This window comes from Erpetoichthys calabaricus, chromosome 2 (genome assembly GCF_900747795.2).
Source record: "Erpetoichthys calabaricus chromosome 2, fErpCal1.3, whole genome shotgun sequence".
NCBI classification, from domain to species: Eukaryota; Metazoa; Chordata; class Cladistia; order Polypteriformes; family Polypteridae; genus Erpetoichthys; species Erpetoichthys calabaricus.
In genome coordinates this window covers 253,338,919-253,361,928 of record NC_041395.2, presented here as the reverse complement: position 1 = coordinate 253,361,928, position 23,010 = coordinate 253,338,919, and the positions used below count along the sequence as shown (strand labels likewise).

The window sequence follows — 23,010 nt, the reverse complement described above, 5'->3', positions numbered from 1 at the left end:
GCCCACATCTATGATACAGACCGTATAGTTATACCACACTGCCGACTTGAACATCACATAAAGGGATCATTTTCCTGCAGATCATCTGATGTAGTCTACCTAATTTTCTGCATGAAATGTCCTGACACTGCACTCTATGTGGGAGAAACTGGACAAACACTCCGCCAGAGAATGAATTTACACAGGTTCCACATTAAACATGGCAACACAGATGTTCCTGTAGCGGCCCACTTCAACAGCCATGGACACTGTGAGAAGGACTTTAAAGTCACAGTGCTTATGGGCAACTTCAAAACACAGCAAGAGAGAAAAGAATGGGAAGTTAAACTCATGCTAAAATGTAATACTTTACAACATGGATTGAATAGAGACAAGAGTTTTATGGCCAGATATGAGGATTGTTTACATCTCTCAGAATGACAGACAACCTGTCTACAGACCCACATTGTTTTGAAAAAACTCATTACAAACTTCAAAAGACTTTGTTGGACAGTTATCTTATCCAGAGATCTTGACAATACATTGTTCTTTTCTCTCTTGTTAAATTAACCCTAGCCTGAATGAATCTATTAATTTTTTACATTTAAAATTTCTCATTTAAATATTTACCAATGTTGTTTCTTGTCCTAGAGTGTGTATATAAACATAGGGAACTCCAGTTTCTGTATTACATCTTGCCTGAAGAAGGGGCCCGAGTTGCCTCGAAAGCTTGCATATTGTAATCTTTTTAGTTAGCCAATAAAAGGTGTCATTTTGCTTGGCTTTTCTCTACATTTCACTATTCTATATTTATTGATGAAATGCATTTATTTTAAAATGTAAACAAAAAAAAAATTCAAGCAAACATTATATTACCTTACTCAGCATTTGTACTTGGACGATGCATAGCTATACTGTATGGCAATAGAAATGCGAGAGACAGACTCCTAGTTTAATCAGAATCCTTTATACTTCTTATAGCAGCCTTTCTAATAGTCAAATTTCAATGTGCATGAATTTTTAGTAAATTGAAAATAAAACAATTGCATACCACTACATACAATCAATCTCTTTTAAAAATAAAGAAATCACTGCTGTATGTGAGGCTCAGTTCTCCTTCTCTATCCTAATACTGTTGCTGCTGCTACAGTATTTGTCATAAGTTTTAATTAATTCAATATTGTTTTTAATTGTATAATGGTATTTATATGGGAAAAGTATTTGTGGACAGTGCAGTGGCGAGAGGTTTGTGACACACAATCCCAGATTCATGGGTTCAAACTCAAGCACAAGCACTGCATGTACAATATGTATACATTGCACTGGTGTCTGCAAGCGAATTCTATCGGTACTCTGGTTTCTTATGTCATCCCCAGAGTACACTGATTGGTAAAGTTAAACAGACTCCTTGTAAATGAATATGAATAAGTCTACTTCATGATGGCATAGTACCCCTCAGAAAGATGGTTGCTGTCTTGCTCATATTCATGCTCACCTTGTAATGACATGTGGTTTTCAGTAAATGGGCGCTCCGGTTTCCTCCCACAGTCCAAAGACATGCGGGTTAGGTGGATTGGTGATTCTACATTGGCCCTAGTGTGTGCTTGGTGTGTGAGTGTGTTTGTGTGTGTCCTGCGGTGGGTTGGCACCCTGCCCAGGATTGGTTCCCTGCCTTGTGCCCTGTGTTGGCTGGGATTGGCTCCAGCAGACCCCCGTGACCCTGTGTTCGGATTCAGCGGGTTGGAAAATGGATGGATGGATGGATACACTAATAGAATGATTAAAAATATTTGATATATGCATGTTATTTCAAAGAGACATTTTGAAACTGCTATATTTTTAATAGTACAGAAATAATATTTTATCAAATGTATTTTTATAAAATAGTACATTTTATTAAAAAAAATAAACGTACTTATTATTAGGCATTACTGGATTAAAAAAAATGTGTAAAGAAAAATAATCATTTTCCAGTGCTTTTCATTTAGATAGCTAACCAATGTTAGCATGTCATTGGAACTAGCCTATTGAAGACAGCAATCCCTCATTATGATCATTGATATTATAAGAAAACAATCATATTTATCATGATTGTCAATCCAGTTTTCTTGGTGAAGTTCACAGCAGTAAAATGGTGAGCCGGGCTAACCAGGCCTCCATAGCCCAAGCAGCTTAATCTAGATCTTCCTTGAGAAAAGTCAGCTCCTCCCATGATGTTTTAAAACAATAATTCCTCCAGTATGCCTGAAGTCTGCCACTGTGGGCTGTACCGTTCTAAACCTTTTGTGAGAAGGACCTAGGGAGTACCATAAATACATGCCTAAACCCCCTCAACATGCTTCTCTCAAACAGAAGTAGTAGTTTTAACCAAGGTTTTCCAGTATTGCATAGCTCATCACCTTATCAAGAAGTGCAAGACCAGCAACTCTATGCAGCAATCTCAATTTGAACTTGCAATTTCATTCTTTAAGTTGAACCACTGCTATAAGCAAAGAAGATGATGAAATTTAGTTTAGTAAATCTAGTGTTTTTTCCATGGACTTTCCTCCTGCTTCATTGCCACAGTCCTGCACAAAATTCACAAATATAGTCCTGCACGCAGATTCACTGATCAAACTCACATTTACCATAACCACCCTTCACTTGGTGTAGTTGCTCACCCCATACCTACAGAGAACATGCTACTTCTTTTCAGGAGAGGACCATGACATCATTCTTCAAGGTACTAATTTTCATCCCAAACACATCATATTCATTTAACCTGGACCCAGAAGCCTATATTTTTGTGTCATCTTCCATAGGATAGCAGGGGGGTACATGATCATAAGTAGTTTTTTTTCTAAGTCCAAAGAGCACATGTAGACAGGGCTGGCAAACTCCTATGACCTCTTAAATATCTGTGCAAAGGCAAAAGAGTTGGTCAACTATTCCATGGCCAGGACAGAATCCAAATTGCTTTTTCCAAATCTGACAATCAACTATAGGAGTCTCTATTCCAATACTTTGTACATAGGCTTTCTCAGGAAAGCTGAGAAATGTTGGCCAACTATAACTGGAACACATTCTCTTATCTTCCTTTTTAAGAAATGGGGACCACCACCATCACCAGGCGCTGTCACTGCCTTCTACAGAACATTGAAGAAGCACATTATTTAAAACTACTCCATAACATCCAATGTTTTCAGTACTTCTTAACAGATCTCACATTCCAGTACAGCCTTGCCACTGCAAAGTTCTTCAGTCACTGCAGTGGCCACAGTCAGAGTGGCCATGTATCCATTCAGTTTAAAAGTTCCTCAAAATGCTCCTTCTCCCTCTCAACAATATCGCCAGGTAGTTTCAAGTTTTCTTATCCTTCCTGAGAACAGCCGTGGCAAAGTTCCACCTACACTTCCTGAATCACTGAATGTTTTGCCAGAACATTTTTGTGGCTGTCCAACAGTCATTGGCCATGGCCTCACCAAACTTCACCAACACTTGACCTCTGTTTTGCCCACTGCTACGGCAGCCACTTTTTTCTTCTCCTGGTAAATTTCAGTGAAAACTGGAGATCTTTGGCTAACATTGAACCAAAGGCCTCTTACTTCAATATAATAGTTTTTCTAATCACTCGTATTCTCCTTTGCTGCATAAGGAAGAGGCCACAACATGCACAAACAACATTTTGGCTACAGCTCCTTGTAGTTTTCTCCAATTATAAAATGTTAAACACAGTCCATTTGGACTCTATGTCTCTGACCTCTCCCAAAATGAAGAAACTCCTTTAGAGGTGGGAGTTAAATTCACCTTGAACAGAAGTGTCCACTAATCATGTCCTTGCATAACATCACTACCCATTTTGGTGTTCTAAATCTGTACTATGGGAACCCTATTTGTCTGAGCCAGCTCATCATTAAATGGTGATCAGTTGACAACTCAGTAAATCTCTTAACCTAAGCCTCAAGAACAAAGAGCCTTAGATTAGACTACACAACTACAAAGTGCTCCATTAACCTCTGGCCCAAGGCAGTCTGGTACAAGGCACACTTCTGAGTAATCCTGGTTTTCAAACATGGTATTCATTACAGACAGGCCTGGACAGCACATACATTCAGTAACAAATTAACACTTGGATTCTGATCAGATAAGTTGTTCTTCCCAATCATGCCAATCTAAGCATCTGTGTTATTTCCCAGTAGAAATACAGAGCCAGTAGGTTGCACCCTCATGTGCTACACTCAACCCATGCAACATAGACCTTGCCAGTGGAAATTGGGTCTATAGACAATGAACATTATACCAATAATGTTATATAAAATACATTACATTTGCCTTTAAGAATGTCAAAAAGAGTTACATATTCATAGTGTTACAGACTGGTTTTCATTGTTGCCTCATTGATCCATCATCATGGGTTTAAATCTTATGCAGGGTTGTTTCCATGTTCTCTGCATGTCTGAGTATTTTTTAGGTGTATTTGCATATAATACACAAAGCACCTTTTGTGAAAGCCCATGTCTGTCTGTCTGCATTAAACAACTCAACTCATTGTGGACTAATATTGTTGAGATGTGGCACACTAACACTTCAAAAAATTTGTCAAGACAGTTCAATTTTCATCCTTGAACAGATCACACTGTACAAAAGTTGGTTAATCCCTGTGCTTGATTCTATTAAAGTAGACCCTGGCCTGCCTTGAATAGGTTTATGCAGAAGTTGTAAAGTTATGTTTTATAGTCAGTTAATAAATATTTATAAAATGATGGCTGCTTAAAGTATTTGAAATTGTATGTCAATTTACTTAGAATTGTACTATAGTAGCACCATGATGTAAGTCAATGTATCCAGTATACAATTGGCCATATACGAGTACCACTTAATTAACACAGCATTTCCACTTAGTCACAGGACAGGGCTAATTTAAGATGATCTCATTTGCCCAATCAGCAGTGACACTTTTTAATTTTTCTAAAAGTACCATTTTAACAAACTAAAAACTCATGGTTCCACCGTTTGCATTTCAGTCTATCCATGTGTCCTGTGATGGGCTAATATCTTGTCCCCACCTTGTGCCATATGCTGTGGGCAACATGCTCCAGGCCCACAACCTTGTATGGATGAATGTATAACATTTTCAATATGTCAACATCCTTTAACCTCAGGTTTTAATTGATGAGAAGTATAACACCTTATTTATTTGAAAGTGCTATGGACCAGCAAATTGCAACGAACACTTGAATTAATTTTTTTTTGGGTAACAACACATCTCCTCTACCATAAAAGGATACTTTACTTTTGTTTACAACATCATGACTGCATTAACACTTGTTCAGCTGCAATAGTTAAGCTTCTAGCCTGGCTTCCCCTCACCCACACAAGGAGGCACAGTGATTAGCTCATCTGTACAAAAGCAAAACAGGCTTTATACATGTGTGTACAATTTGTACAGCTCTCTTCAGACTAGACTGGAGCTTCCATTATGTCAGCATTTTTACTAAATCAGACAGTGGAAGCAAATTGCTGGTATTGTATTCTTCATAGCATTGACATCATAAATTGTGTGTCATGTGATAGATCTGCAATATATTATCTGCAATCTGCTAGTATATGAGAATTTGTCAAAATGAGATTGTTCAATTATTAATCTGTCTTACTTCTCTGCTAACATTTTAAGTCTCAGGGAAAAAATGCATAGAGTAGACAACTGAAAATGTATGCAGTCAACTTATTTAACCATTAGAACATACTACATAGTATAGTATAAAGGAGATGAATGGGAGGATACATATCCTAGAAAAACATGCAAGCCCATGACACTGAACTTGTAAAACAGCCACTACACCACAGTCCCACCACATATATTGTACAATGGGTGGAGATATAAAAGTGCAGAATCAATTTCTGCTTACTAATTAGTGCATATTTGAATACATGAAAATATTATTTGGATAGGTGTAATCATTTTGAAAATTGTTATACTCATTTATATTCATATCAGTTTATTAATTTAAAAATATTTAATGTTAATACAGTTAATTTAGAAAATGTATAAACATTTAATATTGTCTTCCTAAAGCTAGACCACTTCATTTTTCTGTTTATTGTCACAATGAAGTTGACTGAAAACAAAGGTAGAATTTCTATTGATTTTTTAAATTATGTTCATGCAAAGTGAGCATTAGTTACAGTAATATAATATGTATAATTAAAAATTTTCAGGTACAGAATAAACCAGAATATTGCCTGTAAATCTGCCAAGAAAAAGGGAAAGGAGAAAAGCACCTCAATATGAAAAGACACACCTGTACATACATAAATACATTTCATTCATATTATACACTCAGTGAGCAAATTATTAGAAACACCTGTACACCTGCCTATCCATGCAATTATCTAATTTCCCAATCATGTGGCGGCAGAGCAATGTATAAAATCATACAGATACAGGCCAGGAGCTTCAGTTAATATTCATATTAAAACATCAGATTGGAAAAAATGTGACCTCATTGATTTTAGATGTGGCATGATTGTTGGTGCCAGACAGGCTGGTTTGAGTATTTCTGTAACTGCTGGGGGGGGTGGAGATGGGATGCTGGGGGTCAGAACTTGGCACCAACAGCCTGGATATATGCAGCCAACCTCTCTTGTGTCAACAGTCCAAACTGGCAGTGGTGCTGTAATTGTGTGAGGAATATTTTATCAATACACCAATCAATCATAACTTGAATGCCACAGCCAATTTGAGTATTGTTTATGAACATATGCATCCCTTCATGGCCACAGTTTAGCGATCGTCTATTGGCTACTTCCAGTATGATAATTGCAGGAAGTCACAAAGCAAAAGTCATCTCAAACTGATTCATCAACATGATGAGTTCAGTGTTCTTCAGTGACCTTCCCAGACTCTAGATCAGAATCCAAAAGAAAACCTTTCAAATATGCATAAACTGTGTGATGCAATCATGTCAACATAGACAAGAATCTCAAAAGAATATTCTAACCTCTTGTGGAATCCATAGCATGAGGTTGTTTTGAGAGTAAGAGGAGACACTTCCCTATCAGTAGTGTTCTTAACAATTGGCTAAGTGTAGAAAAATGGCATGTAATGGTAAACAATATAGAACAAAAGAAAAATTTTGCAAAATTAAAGCAGTAATGAAAAGCTAATTTTGCTTTAAAACAAAATATAATGTGTCTGCTATGACACTGCAAGTGAAAACTAACCATTTCTTTATGTTCTGACAATTTTATTCCAATACAGGGTTGAAGCTGTTTGGAGCCTATGCACTTCATCCAAGGACATACAGTGCATCTGGAAAGAATTCACAGCGCATCACTTTTTCCACATTTTGTTATGTTACTGCCTTATTCCAAAATGGATTAAATTCATTTTTTTCCTCAGAATTCTACACACAACACCCCATAATGACAATGTGAAAAAAAGTTTGAGGTTTTCGCAAATTTATTAAAAAAAAAAAAACTGAGAAATCACATATACATAAGTATTCACAGCCTTTGCTCAATACTTTGTCGATGCACCTTTGGTAGTAATTACAGCCTCAAGTCTTTTTGATTATGATGCCACAAGCTTGGCACACCTATCCTTGGCCAGTTTCGCCCATTCCTCTTTGCAGCACCTCTAAAGCTCCATCAGGTTGGATGGCAAGCATCGGTGCACAGCCATTTTAAGATCTCTCCAGAAATGTTCAATCGGATTCAAGTCTGGGTTCTGGCTGGGCCACTCAAGGACATTCACAGAGTTGTCCTGAAGCCACTCCTTTGATATCTTGGCTGTGTGCTTAGGGTCGTTGTCCTGCTGAAAGATGAATCGTCGCCCCAGTCTGAGGTCAAGAGCGCTCTGGAGCAAGTTTTCATCCAGGATGCCTCTGTACATTGCTGCAGTCATCTTTCCCTTTATCCTGACTAGTCTCCCAGTCCCTGCCGCTGAGAAACATCCCCACAGCATGATGCTGCCACCACCATGCTTCACTGTAGGGATGGTATTGGCCTGGTGATGAGCGGTGCCTGGTTTCTTCCAAACGTGACGCCTGGCATTCACACCAAAGACTTCAATCTTTGTCTCATCAGACCAGAGAATTTTTGTTTCTCATGGTCTGAGAGTCCTTCAGGTGCCTTTTGGCAAACTCCAGGTGGGCTGCCATGTGCCATTTACTAAGGAGTGGCTTTTGTCTGGCCACTCTACCATACAGGCCTGATTGGTGGATTGCTGCAGAGATGGTTGTCCTTCTGGAAGGTTCTCCTCTCTCCACAGAGGACCTCTGCAGCTCTGACAGAGTTACCATCGGGTTCTTGGTCACCTCCCTGACTAAGGCCCTTCTCCCCCGATCGCTCAGTTTAGATGGTCAGCCAGCTCTAGGAAGTGTCCTGGTGGTTTCGAACTTCTTCCACTTACAGATGATGGAGGCCACTGTGCTCATTGGGACCTTCAAAGCAGCAGAAATTTTTCTGTAACCTTCCCCAGATTTGTGCTTCGAGACAATCCTGTCTCAGAGGTCTACAGACAATCCTTTGACTTCATGCTTGGTTTGTGCTCTGACAGGAACTGTCAACTGTGGGACCTTATATAGACTAGTGTGTGCCTTTCCAAATCATGTCCAATCAACTGAATTTACCACAGGTGGACTCCAATTAAGCTGCAGAAACATCTCAAGGATGATCAGGGGAAACAGGATGCACCTGAGCTCAATTTTGAGCTTCATGGCAAAGGCTGTGAATACTTATGTACATGTGCTTTCACAATTTTTTTATTTTTAATAAATTTGCAAAAATCTCAAGTAAACTTTTTTCACGTTTTCATTATGGGGTTTTGTGTGTAGAATTCTGAGGAAAAAAATGAATTTAATCCATTTTGGAATAAGGCTGTAACATAACAAAATGTGGAAAAAGTGATGTGCTGTGAATACTTTTCGGATGCACTGTAGACTCACCATACCAAGCCAATTTAGAGTTACCTCTTGACAGAACATACATAGCATTTTTGAGTAAATTGAGAATATCCAGGCTGACACTTTTGGAATGTGCCAACTCAGCACAGACAATGCCTGGACAGGAACTGTAAATGAAGACTTTGAAACTGTGACACAATACAAATAGTTACTTGAGAGTTTTCAAAATAGCCATGTGGACATGTATAGACAATGAAATGCTTTAATGTAAAATAAAACAGTCAAATTTAAAAGTGTAGGTAGAATAAAAGTGTTCAGCAGTTTTACTCAATCTTATAGCTTGAAATTTGTCGGACTAAGTATTGTATATTCCTGCTGTAATTTAATAGAACATTTTAAATTGGCAAACTACTTTTTCTCTTAGCTTTAAAAGCTATACATTTTTTCAAGCTCCCTCCCACCTATTACAGGTGCCTCTTATTTCTCTGTGGTGGCAAAATAGAACCTGATAATTCATACTTAAGAAGAAAAAAAATATGCCTTTATTTATTTTACCATGAAAGTAGTATGTAAGTTTAAGAAGTTACTTATTTTATAATATACTATCCATGGGTTTATTAAAAAAAGAAATAGAAATTAAAATGTAATATATTCATAGTAAAACCAAACTGAGTTACAATTTCTATATATGCTCAGCTTTAACACAGTAGCTTGACCTGATATATTGATATCTGTTTGAGATCCAAGCACAGGAAATTAATTAAATATCTTCTGGATGGTTGATTTTCAAAAAATCTCTGGCATATACTAAGTAACCTGATAGATGTGAATGCTCTGGAGCATAAAATTATAACCTTGCTAGGAATGAAAAGTGCTTACTTGATACTACTACTTTCTTTAACTATTTTGTTACTTGTAGTTATTTTTATTTAAAAAAAATCATTTATAACATACCATTAACAAATCTGATATTTTGGTTGACCAACTTTTTTCTGTTTTTAATGTTTAGTATTTGGATTTCAAACCATTAGGTTGTGTGTTCAAATCCCACCACTGTCATTGTGTGACCCTAAGCAAGTCAGTTCACCTGCCTGTACTTCAACTGGAAAAAATAAATGTAACCAATTGTACCTCAAATGTTGCAAGTTGCTTTGGATAAAAGCGTCAGCCAAATAAAGAAATGTAAATGTATTGCCGCACTGCTACATGAAGCATTCATCCTCTTGCCAACAAGAGATTTTTTGCAAATTAACACACTGTATGACATCATTTATTCTTTCAAAACTATACGTTACCCACACTTTAGTCACAAAAAGAAACAGGTTGTAATAAAAATAAAATCACCTGCTGATTCAAGAAACCGCTCATCATATCCTGGGTCATGCATGCTGGCTGAGCAACCAGGCGACAGCAAACATTTCCATATAGAGGTAACCAGAAAGAAGCATCTTCTATTAAAGCAAGCGCATATACATACATTAAAAAAAAAAAAAAAAAAAAAAAAAGATGCAACTTAAAGAATAAAATATTTGCATAATAATGGTTAATGATTATGACATTCTTCTGCATCAACAAATATGTACTATGGAAAAAGAAAATCTTCTATTTCTTTTTAAATACCTTTTATCATTGGGTTATCTAGCTACTGTACTTTGGTTAACCAACAGATTCTGATTCTAATTCTGATTAACTTCAAACTGAACAACAGACCAGAATGTGCACTTTTGACTAAAGTTTTTAAACTGAAGTTTAACTAGATGATTATTATAAAAGAAAGTACAGTTAGTCAATGTTGAGTCCAATTTATGTTTAAATGTCCTTTCATCAAATTACAGGACATACTATGAAAGTGAGCAAAGTAAATTATAAGAAAGGCTGGGCATTAAATAGTACGTTTAGCAGTTGATTGAATTTATAATTATATGCTTCTTATCTTTCTTCTTCACTCTAAAATAAACAAAAAAAACTTTACAATCTAAAAACAATCAAATAATGCAAAATACTGTATTTTCAAAAGGGAAAATGTAATAAAATAAAAGGCATACATAACATTAGCAAGAGACAGCAGTTTGAGTTAGCTACATATTTTAACAAGCAGACATGCAGGAGTCAGACATACATGTGAAAGCTAACACTGTGTTCCTAAATATTTCTTTCTTTCACACATGCATGATGACGTAGCACAATCTCTCTTTTTGCACAAGTAACTTTTGCTTTGAGTAAACTAAACAAGTCACCAGATTACCTGGAAATGAACTTCACCGAGGGCTATGTTGTATTTATGAAACTGTTAGATTACATTAGTTGTACTAACAATTGGCAGTATTGCCTAGAAAATTACAAATGCATAAAATCCACACATACTTAAGCTTGATTAGTACTAAAAGCTGCATGTATATTTATGACTATGCATAAAACAGAACACAGTCCCAGCCAGGAATGCAATCCTGTTCCATTGTCATATGTCTTTTACAAACTCCATCCTATTAAGAGCTGACAAACTAGAAATAAACCTATCAATTCTTATTTGATATAGGAAAAAAAAATGAGTAATGGTTATTTCTACTCTAAAAAAAGAAAAAGAAACAAATTTACAGCAACAATGTTTCAACAACTGAATATTCATATGGCATATGCTTTCAACTGAAGAATGCTCAATAACTGAAACAGTAGGCAAATAATCTTCATCTGTTTGTTTCTTTTTCAGATACACACTAACACAGTCCCTCAATAACCTTATTCATACAGTGATGCTAAAAGGATACATCATTATAAGATATTTTTGAGTGTAGTGATAGATACCAGCTGGGGTGTGAAAGTATATCTGACAGATTTTATGCTGCTAGAACCAAAAGGGTCTATGCAAATCATGCACAGCCACAGTACAACATATCAGAACCGAGTACAAAGTAACAGAACGGAATTAGTGTGGTGACAGCTACTATTACATACAGTACAGTCTGGTAGTGCCAACACATTCTACTGGTATAGCAAGGATTGATGAAATATTTTAATAAAACAAAAACAATTAAAAAGGCAGAGAATCAGGTTGGTCCTTAGCATGGATTTTAATATTCTGGGCATATGAAACCACATGAGCAGACCTAGGCAAAGAATTTCAGAGAGTATAAGCTACAAAACCAAATGATAATTTCAGAAGAAGGTTTGAGAAATTAGGAAGCCCATCTTTAGGATATTTAAAAGATCAACTTTGTACCAGTATTACAAGGTATAACCAAATTGTGAAAGTCAGTACAAGAAAACCAGTGCAGTGGACTAATACGGTTACGGCATTTGGTTCAAATCAAGACCCTAGCTGAAGCATTCTGAACTTGTCATAACCCACTAAAACGTTTCACTTGGTACCATTAAAACAGAAGTAAAGCAGTCAACAATGATAAAGTATAGAAAAGTACTTTGGCATTAGATCAATACAGGTAGGGTCTGATCCATATTTTCTTTCATAAATTAACCTTTGAATACAGATTGGATTCAAACAGATGACAATTAAGTATGACCGCAGGTCTAAGTGAGACTCTATCGATTTCTTGAAGTGTCTAGGGGATGCCACCCACAAGAAGTTATTACATTTTCTCTGTATTGAAATTTGCAGTTATCCAGGATATTCATCCATAATTCTTTTTTATTTAAATTGCGCTGTTGAAGTGGTAATAGTAATGTGCAGAAGTGGAATAGGAGAGAATAATTCTGTATATACTGTAACTTACACAACTCATAACCATTATCAATTTTGGTGCAAAACTCAATTTTGGCCAGTCATCACATAAACATCTCTAAAATCCAGTCTTGCAAGTAATACAGTGCTGTTACCAAGAAACAGGGCTATATTTCATTATTCAACAATTTGCTCCATTTGAGATCAACGCAAATAAATGACTATATTATGCATAAAACATAACCAAACAACTTTTGCTATCCATGCTGGGGCTCTACTTCTGTAAGTGGATTCCACATCAAAAGAGAAAGAGAGAGAGGGAGAGAGAAAGAGAGTATCCTTGATCAAAAAAAAGTATGGTTTCAGTGTCCGTGCTGTGTGTGGTGAGAAGTAAAACTACTCTATATCTAGGTGGTATTTACCTGGAAAATTAGTTAATTCCTCTTCACTGAAGGTGTTGTCCCAGAAGCCAATACCAGGTTCTTGCATATTTAGAACTGCCCACATCAGGCAACTCATGCTCAACTGGCACTGCGGCTAAACTTAAATCCACTTTTTTCTTTGCGTATGGCTAGACCTCATGGTACCTTCAACCTGAGTCCATATGGACTATGGACCTGGGTTCGCTTCCCGGGCCCTCCCTGCGTGGAGTTTGCATGTTCTCCCCGTGTCTGCGTGGGTTTCCTCCGGGCACTCTGGTTTCCTCCCACAGTCCAAAGACATGCTGGTTAGGTGGATTGGCAATTCTAAATTGGTCCTAGTGTATGCTTGGTGTGTGGGTGTGTTTGTGTGTGTCCTGCGGTGGGTTGGCACCCTGCCCGGGATTGGTTCCTGCCTTGTGCCCTGTGTTGGCTGGGATTGGCTCCAGCAGACCCACATGACCCTGTGTTCGGATTCAGCGGGTTGGAAAATGGATGGATGGATGGATCTAACTGGCCACTTGGTAGGAAATGCTACCCCACAATTAGCCCTAGAAATATATTCCATTATCACCATCTTTTTTTGAGCAATCAATCCCCAACATAGCTCCAAAGATAAAATTGTGGCAAATAAGCTTCTCTACCATTCTAAGGTCACAAGTTTAGAAGAGGCATATTTCAATGACCTTTGTGTTTAATCAGATAAGTTGTATTACACTTTCTTAAAGCATTAGTGGTTCTGTTATTTTGATTTAGACCAAGTAGCAAGAACCCTAACGTTCAGAAAAAGACGAGGAAAAATATAGAATTCTCAAAGGTCTCCTTAACTTAAAGTTTTCCCAAAAGCAAGCCCAATATTTAATAAACCGTGTTCCATTTTTTTTATAACTAAACTACATACTGTATTTGACTAAATTAATGGATCCCCATGGTAGAGAGGAAACCCCAGATCTGTAAATTTTAACATTTTAGTTAAACAGTAACTCATATTTAGGTATGATTTATTATTACTTACCATGGCCTGTAATTTTCAGAGGATGTGACTGGAAGCTTCCTTCAGCATGTTCAAGAGACAAAGTTGTATCTGCAAGCAAGCTGTATTTTGCACTTCTACATTAAAATAGAGTGAGAGAGAGAAAGAAATAAAATGATTACATTGAAAAACTATTCAAATGACATTGATATTTTTAAATGTTTGCATAAGGAAAATGCTTCTTGGAATTGTTGGTTAGAATCTGTCATTTTTGTGGAGGAATTCTGGTCCATTCCTCAAAGCAAAGAGGCTTGGTCTAGTAGCTGATCAGTAACTGTAACTGATCATATGAAATCATGTCACAACTTTTGAATGTGTTTTGTATTGTAGATTTCATTTGACCAATCTAAAACAATGAATGTCTTCTTTGATATTTGTTATATACTCGCCCACATGTTTGAGATAAATATCTTACTGCATTAGCCATTTGGGCCTCAGTTTTAGCAGACTGAAAGATGTCCTGATATTATCCTGTTCAATTAACTGGTACAAAACAGAATTCCAGACTCCTTCAAAGCAAGATATCTCAATCCTGAGGCAGCAAACCATCCAATATCTTTTATTCTAATATCAACCTGCTTAAAAGTTGTATGACAAAGTTCTCATATTGGAATGTGGTATATGGTTTTCACCATACATACTAGGACCCAAGCAGCCAAGCTGCAACTTATTTAGTCAAATACTATTTCATCAGAAGTCCTGGCAGTTATCTACATTAAGTAATGCTAAGATAATGTAGACCTTGGTGTACAACTAACTCAGCAATTGCTGTCTTCTGGACTACACCTCCCATAAGTAATTTCCTACATTATTTCCTGGTTTGATCTTGAAATAATTTCATCAACAAAACAACTCCACTTCATGAAAAACAGTACATCTCCAACTATGGTTCATGAGATTAACCCATGTTTTACAAATGCTTTTGTACCTAATTTAAGAAGAACTGTGAATATTTTAAAAGGTTTAATAAAACCTAGGTCAGGACTGTATAGGATGAGAACATCGCTGTGGTGAGGAGAGCTAAAGTTTGTGAAATTTACAGAAATAAATAAATAAAAATACAAATTAACTTTTTCCGACAAGTACACTGGATGTTAGTTGTCACAACATTGCTATTGGCTAAAAAGCTGAAATTTCAACAGGGCATAACAACCTTATAGAAAAATGCTTTAACAGTGTGGCCGCTTGATATCTGATTTGCTCTTGATGAAATCAGCAAACTAGCTGTCGCAGTGCACTGCATGAACATCCAATCTTGCTGGAATGAGATTCCTAATCAAGGTCTAGCCTGTTCTTTAAATAGCAATGCTTAGTTCATATTACCATTAGCATGGATCTTCATTTTGCCTAAGGCACTGTGAGTAGTACGTTTTGTGCTTGCACTTTTATCTTAACATACAAGATCTTCTAAACATATTTCAGGATATCTTTTCAAAAAATGGATTAACTTGCAAATATTTCATTATTAAATGAACATAAGCAGATTTCACATTTTCTTAGATATCTTTATATATTTCCTTTATTTAACAGTTTTGTTTAATTTTGCTGTTTTAATTTTGTTTTGTTGTAATAGGCCTACATCTCGGTGTTTAATTGCCATAAGTTGTTACAGATATACTATTCAAGTACAGGTCTGATCCTGTCAGTCTTCCTCCAACATTTTTCCATAGATGACATTGATGACATTATTTTCCTTGTATTCATCCATCAAAATACAAAGTCAAATTCAGGCTAAACTTGGCATTTTAATCAGTCTGTTTGGTTTCATTGATATATATTTATCCTAGGAAAAAAAGATTACACAACTTATGATTGGACCAGATTTTATCACTATAGTTGTGTTACTTCTGTTGTAATCTTTGAAAATAAAATGTTTTAATATTAAACAATAAAGCCATCTAATCAGTAAATAATAATGTAAAGACTGTTGATGAGTAATTATTTCCAGCTACTTTAATATATCTCAAAGCCTCCCTATTTAGCAAAACAGTTATATAAAGGCCTCAGCACCATGGATGGCTGCAGAATACCACAAAGGCTTTTTAAGAGTAACTATAACAAAAATGCATGCATTACACAGGATGCATTTAAAATACCTATCCTAAATGGTAAATTTTTTATGGATAATAATTAGATATACTGCTTAAATTATTTTAAAACTCGAGAGCTGATATGGCTAAATACACTCAACATAACAGCTGAAATCAAATCTACTTGGCAAAATAAGGTATGAAAGCACATACTTTTCAATACTGGACTGTAGGAAATCTTCACTTTCCCTTCCCTCCAAAAGTAAGCACATTTTCCTTCCAGATGCCTTCCCGATTGAGGATCCAAGCTTCCTAGCCAGTTTTTTTGGAGTATTAACACCCATGGGCTCCTCTTCCAAACAGCAGCTATATAGCTGTAATGTTAGCTCAAAATTAGGCCCTGCTTCACTGCTGGAAAACACAGAATTCAACACTTTATTTTAAAAAAGTCATGCATACATTTCACAACAAATGAATGCATAGCTTCAAAAATAATCGTCTTCAAAATAAAATATATATTTTTCTTAATTAAACAAGTATTATTTTGAAGCTACACAGCTGCTGTAGTAGCTAGTGCTCCTGCCCACAAAGTCCTTCCATCAGTTAAGATTGTTATCAAGGAAATATTTTCCACATTACACAATATGTATATTTAAACATGCACTTAAGTAAGTATGCAAGTGTGAGAATTTTTCAAGCATTCACCTAAACTTATATGAAAGAGGAGGCCAAGAAAAACATACCTGTATTTATATATTACTTATATTTATAAAAGTCTGATGCAAAAGTAGTACTTCTCCTAAACTAGAAAGCAAATCAATGCCTTTGCCAAGTTAGATTCTGGTAGGAGGGTTTAAAGCCAAGGCAGATCATTGTGGTACCATCTGACAGTCAGCATTTGATAAAATACAACAATATAACCACCCTGCTGCTGAAAAAAATACATTGTCTTTGTACTGTCTAAACTGAAACAATACAACCACAACCACGTCAAGTTTACAATCGAATGGCTTTGAGATAAAAAAGGAAAAGCCACTATAAAATGGAAAGAATACAAGAATTACACAGCCCAAATGCAAGACACTGGGCCTGTCTAGTAGCACTCCCTACCATGCAGCCCGTTGTTTGCTGGACAGTGGAAGACCAGCAAAAAATTGAAAGAGAGAAAAAAAAAAAAGAAAAACACAACTATCTATATAAATTTTCTTTCCATACCAGGACTCTGCACTTTTTTTGAAACCGGGGTATAATACTGTTTTTTTCTTTTTTACAAAGTGGAAGGAGCACACATTAGTTTTCCTTGGTAGTTTTTCAAATTTTGTACCAACAACTGGTACTCCTCAGTGGTGAGTGAAGGTCAAGTTGCTGCTCAGCCCCATTCTGATTGGCATTGGTTGTATGCTCAAACCATTCCTGATATTGATTTCGTATTTTTCTAGATAAGAAATTATTTTGAGCATATAACAGTAAATTGGTAAAAAAAAAAAATGATAAATTGCTAAAAAAAGACAAAGTTTCAGGTTATTATTAACACCTTAATTAAAAGTTAAATTACCAAGGTAAGCTAAATACTAACTTTGCATAACATCTGGTGCACACACTGGCCCTTAATGCAGAAACACCATTGGTAAACAAAACCCAGGAGAATCAGCTGAGAGCAGCTAAGAACGTGATATTCGGCCCACATGTTGTGGTAACTAACTTTTAGGTAATAATCTGAGACAATACAAATTCAGTAAGAAACATATTTGAATGCTTGCTACATCTTTTTTACACTCTTGATTTTTCTGTTAAATTTCAAATTTCAGAGTTTGTCAAGCTGAGAATTTCAAGGATAGCTTTGGTATTACAAAAAAAAAAAAGGCTACAGACAGAAAGAAGAGGAAAGGAAGCAAAATTCTTTTTTGAGTTTTAACAGTTTGTGTTGTACATGCCACAGGGGTTGGAAGGGCATGGTTCCTTACCCTGACGGGAGGCTCCAAACAGGCAGATGGGGAGAGGAAGGAGCCATACCCGGAAATGATGGCCGGAGAAGATGGACGGATAGCCCACCAGAAGATGTCGTCGCTGGGGACTCTTTACTCTCCCAGGACGCTAGATGGCAGCGGCCCTGGATATCTGTGGCCAGTATGGAACCAGTAGGTCATGCTGGGAAGTGTAGTCAGGCAACACAGCCCTGCTGGGGTCCCTGAGTGTTGCAAGGGGGCGCTGCAGGGAGATGCACTCCCTACAATAAGACGTCTGTATGACCCGGAAGTACTTCCATCGGGCAGTCGCCCTGGCACTGGAAGTACTCCCGGGTCCTCAATAAAAGGGACCTCACTCCCTTGTCGGGGCGAATTGGAGCTGGGAGGAAGGAAGGCAACACTCAACTGGAGAAGGAGGGCAGTGCAGTGGTAAGAGTATTGTGGAGAGAGGAACTGTGGATTAGAGAGATAGAGAGATCATTTGTGCTACTTTGAGGTATTGTGAGAAGGAATTTGGGTGAATAAACCATCATTATTTGAACCCAGGACTCTGTGTGTGTTCATGTTGGGGTTTTGGGGCTGCTGATACCCCTTGTTTCCATCACAGTGTTCTCCATTATTTCATCACCCATGTGTGTTTCTTCATTTAATGAATCCTCTTGTATACTTTAGCTTTTTTTTGCATTATTAAGAGGATCACTCCACTAATTCTTTTGTGACAATGCTTTTGCTTTGAAATGTTTTGCCAACAAGTATCACTAAAAAGGTTTGGATCAGTTGCAAAATTACGAACATAAAATTGTTTTATAGGTAAACATAAAAAAAGGAACACTACTACAGATTATTACCGTAGTAATGACTAAAATGCAATAAATCATGTTAAGACAAGAAAAGCTTAATTTTATTACAAGTAATGTTAAATTTGTAAGATAAAAACTAATTAATACTTACAACAACATTAAATTGTCAAAACATATGTCGGTAACAGTTTTATCTACAACCACCATTTCAGTATCAAAAATTTCTGATCCAATTTTCATCATGCAAAAGGTTGCAACACGTGGACAGCCTGCATGAAAAAATAGATACTGTTCAGATTTCAATTATATGCATTCTGAAAGCAAATGATATATAGAACATGTTTTTTCTTACTACACAGCACCATTCATGACATTTCCATGCCTTTTCGGTATTCATCTTCTTTAAGATTTATGATTGATTTGTACCCCTATTTATTTGGAATAAAAAAATACTTGGGTTTAAACATTCAAGATGGAGGGAAATTTGGTATTACTAGACTCCAATCTGTCTTACTGGATAGTAAATGTGTAAGGAATGGGAATCTTGTATGAATTTTATTGCTATCTCAGTATGTAATAGCATAGGTTACTATGGAAACAAGATCTGTCATTTCTTCTAAATTCTTTGTCTCTGATGTGCATGCTATTATCCACAAACTGTCTGGAAAATGTTTTTTTCACCCATTTTCAGTAAAAACCCATTAAGAATTTGATACCAACACAAAATGCACTTTGATTTAATGTCATCACTGTTAACCGTACTCTACAAATTAAATAATGCATTTCACCTTCCTTGAAATAGACAGCATTTACTTTCTGGCATCTTTACAACATCAAAACACTTAGAAAACATACACATGGAAGATACTATTGGCCATTTGAAGACTTCAGTGGGAAATGAAACTTAACACAAAATGCAAAAGAAATATTTTGTTCATTGTAATATTCTTCAGTACCCAAAACTACCCACAGTATCTATTGTAGAGACCAAAATTAAATAATACTTCAGTTACAGGATGATTCAAAGACAAGAGTGGAAAGACACTTACCAAAAGTGTACATTTCCCATAATCTGTGCTAGACAGGTTTATACACTCTTGTGAAAATTAATTGAAACATGATATTCATATATCCACATCAGTACATGATATGACACCCTCAACTCTTAAGAAGCATCTGGATATGATTCAGCATGGAATTCACCAATTTTGAACAGTCTTAGAGGATTTTGGGGTCCCTGTACCAAACTTGTATTAGGGCCTGAATCATCATCTCCATGGTTGTCCAGTCCATTCCTCAAAGTCATTGCTTACAAATAGACCACACATTTTCACTTAGGTTCAGATCAGGAGAGTTTTCATGCCACTCCAGTATGTTGATTTGATTTTCATTGAAAACATTTTTTGTGTGAAATGGGGCCTGTTCTTGCTGAAAACAACTGGATCCAACAGGAAATAACTCTTTCAATTCGGAAAATCTTTTCTGTGGAGAAGTTCAACGTATTGTTGTAAGCATATCACACTCTCGGCCGAGTACAAGCAACCAATGCCATAACCACTGAAGCAACCCCAAAACAACTTTTGTGGGTGTTTCACGCACTCTGGAATATCATGTACTGATGCAAATATATGAATATCATTCATAACAAAAAAAATGAGCAAAACTGATTTTTGTCATTTTCAGAGATTGTTTCACTTAATTTGCACAAGGGTGTAATTTAAAAATCATGTACGATATTCATAATCTACATTTTGCCGACTATTACACCTAACCTGTGAGAAAGACAATCTGTCTCTGAGTCAAACTCTACAACTTTGTCGTAAGTTCAGGCTCTATTGAATATCTGTTTGCTTTGAGTGCTACCATTTTCTCTCTCTCAGGTACTTATCAACCCTTTACACAGGTATGCCTGTTGTAATATAATCCCTCTATTTTGTGACAACTTAAGAATGTCTCGTATTAAAAGAAACTAACTCAGCTATGCTAAAAAAGGGGTAGCCTTTTTTGAAAACAGCTATTCATTTTAAGCCCCAAGAGCTATGTTAAATCTTAGATCCCTTTCTATCTTCTCTTTGCTATCTAACTTTTCATTTATTTTATATACTGTATTTTATATTACACATACACACGCACATACACTCACTCACAAACACAGTATACACATACATACATAAAAAATGGGAACATTACTGGCACAACCAAAATGTTAACATGAGAAAAATGTGTTCAGAAATAAGCATAAATTCATACATGCACAACATTAAATACTTCATAGCATAAAGGCAACTGCTCATAAATCAACTGTAATACACCTATAATATCTAATATGCAGTATACATATTGAAAAGCAAACACAGACAAATAAACTCATTAATTTACAAGATCAGTAAATCTAAATTAGTGTTTTTCAATTGCTCCAAATAAGAAACACAGATTACATTAAACTCTGATTCTTAATTATTAGCCTATACCATATTGCCTATACTATAACTAGATTAATAAATCCTAGCAATAAACAGTCCACACTAACAAACAATTCCAACAATTAACAATCTAGTGTAAAACAACATCAACATGTCTATTTTTACTAGCAGAGCTGCATCAATGGCATTCTGTTTGCCTTGTTATTTTCCTTTGTGTGAATCATGCACCAAGAATCCATTTTCCAGCTTATCAAAAGGCACAAATGATCAGTGAATCATTAAAATATGCTTTTAGAAAATAAATAATAGCAATTTTACCACCTTTTTCTCTCAGCAAAAAAGACAGGAAATGTGTAGGCTCCTTTTCAAAAATACATTTATTTTTATATTGTGTGATATAGATAACCAGTATTTCAAAATTATTTTAAATAGATGGGGAAAAGACACATACCACACACAAACACACACACGCAGCTAAGCTGTATACCTTAATTAAAGTGTGAAGCTTGATTTAAAAGAAACACAAAGACAGAATATTTGTTTTCTTAAACTGTACAGACAGAAAAAAGCAACCAAATGCAAATAATATCTAATTAAAGTTGAAGGAGCTTTCATGTATGTTAAATTTTACCATGAATTCAGGAAATACAGTATGTATTTTCATTTTGATCTCAATCTATGAGCATATTGTGAAAGTCTAATTTTAGGCACAGCAGGTCAAGTATGCAGTTGCTATTTTAAGAATATTTGCAGTAAGCTTTGAAACCTGGTCTTCTACAGACTTGTACATTTTTTATTTCTTATTGTTTTTAATGGAACCTACATGCTTTGCTGTTAAAGTGATCCGAATCCTTCCACATTAAAGGTATTCGAATATCTAGAAGAAGGAGGAGAGAAAAAAAAAACACTATGAATTAATATATATGTAGATCATCAAGTTGACTTCATAGCACAAATTACATCTGGAATAAAGATTTTGAATTATTTGAGTACAAAAACAGTATAAAATTATACATATTATATATGCATACAATAGGATTGATTGCAGCACAGACCTGCAGTTGTTAGTTCTGCTCCCTAGACCAATCAAGCACATTGAATACAATTCCCATACATTTAGGCCATTATCTGCATAGTCTGCATATATATTCAGTGTTTGTAGGAGTTTTCCCTGGCTCCTTATCTTTTCCTTCCTTTTCCTGAAATTGTTATGATTGGGGGACTGTTTAGAACCAACCTATGTGTGTGAATGTGATTGTGTTCATTAAAATGGGTATATGATGAACTTATGCCCTGTAGAGGTTGGTTTCTGCATTGCACCCATTGCTGCCAAAATATGCACCAGCCTCCTTGAATTGGCAAGTTTCAGAAGTTTGTTAATTTAGAATACTATGTTACATACACATACTGTCAAATGTAACATATTTAATTTTCTAACTTTAAATGTACTGAAATGTTACTATGCTCAAAACATATTCTTGCCATTTTATTTTACAAAAAACATTTAGTGAACAGATCCTGCATTAGTGGTGCAACATTGGTCTCATCAGCCAGACAAAAAAAAAAAAAAAAAAAAAGACTATAGCATTTGTAGCCATACACACAAAAATGACAACAGCTAAGATGTAAACATTTTAAATGTAATTTCAGTTCCCTGGTTTTGAAAGGTTATAAATCAGCTCAGTTTAAGAACAACTTTCACATTGCAGAGAACATGACCAGATTATTCTTAATTTGCTGAACTGCACTATGTCATGATGACATATACAGTATAAACCTAATGTATTATACTTCTAGC

At 35.9% G+C, this 23,010-nt stretch overlaps 1 protein-coding gene across 1 annotated transcript in view; it reads right to left on the bottom strand.

Annotated features, from left to right (window-relative positions):
* Positions 1-23,010, bottom strand: part of rtkn2 (rhotekin 2) — an 82,440-nt gene that overhangs the window by 21,210 nt on the left and 38,220 nt on the right. Inside the window, exons 4-8 of the mRNA XM_051922836.1 lie at positions 22,036-22,089; positions 18,941-19,058; positions 16,236-16,433; positions 13,975-14,069; positions 10,209-10,315 (exon numbers count right to left, since the gene is read on the bottom strand). Coding sequence (XP_051778796.1) covers positions 10,209-10,315; positions 13,975-14,069; positions 16,236-16,433; positions 18,941-19,058; positions 22,036-22,089 — 572 coding nt within the window. The remainder of the gene's footprint in view (positions 1-10,208; positions 10,316-13,974; positions 14,070-16,235; positions 16,434-18,940; positions 19,059-22,035; positions 22,090-23,010) is intronic.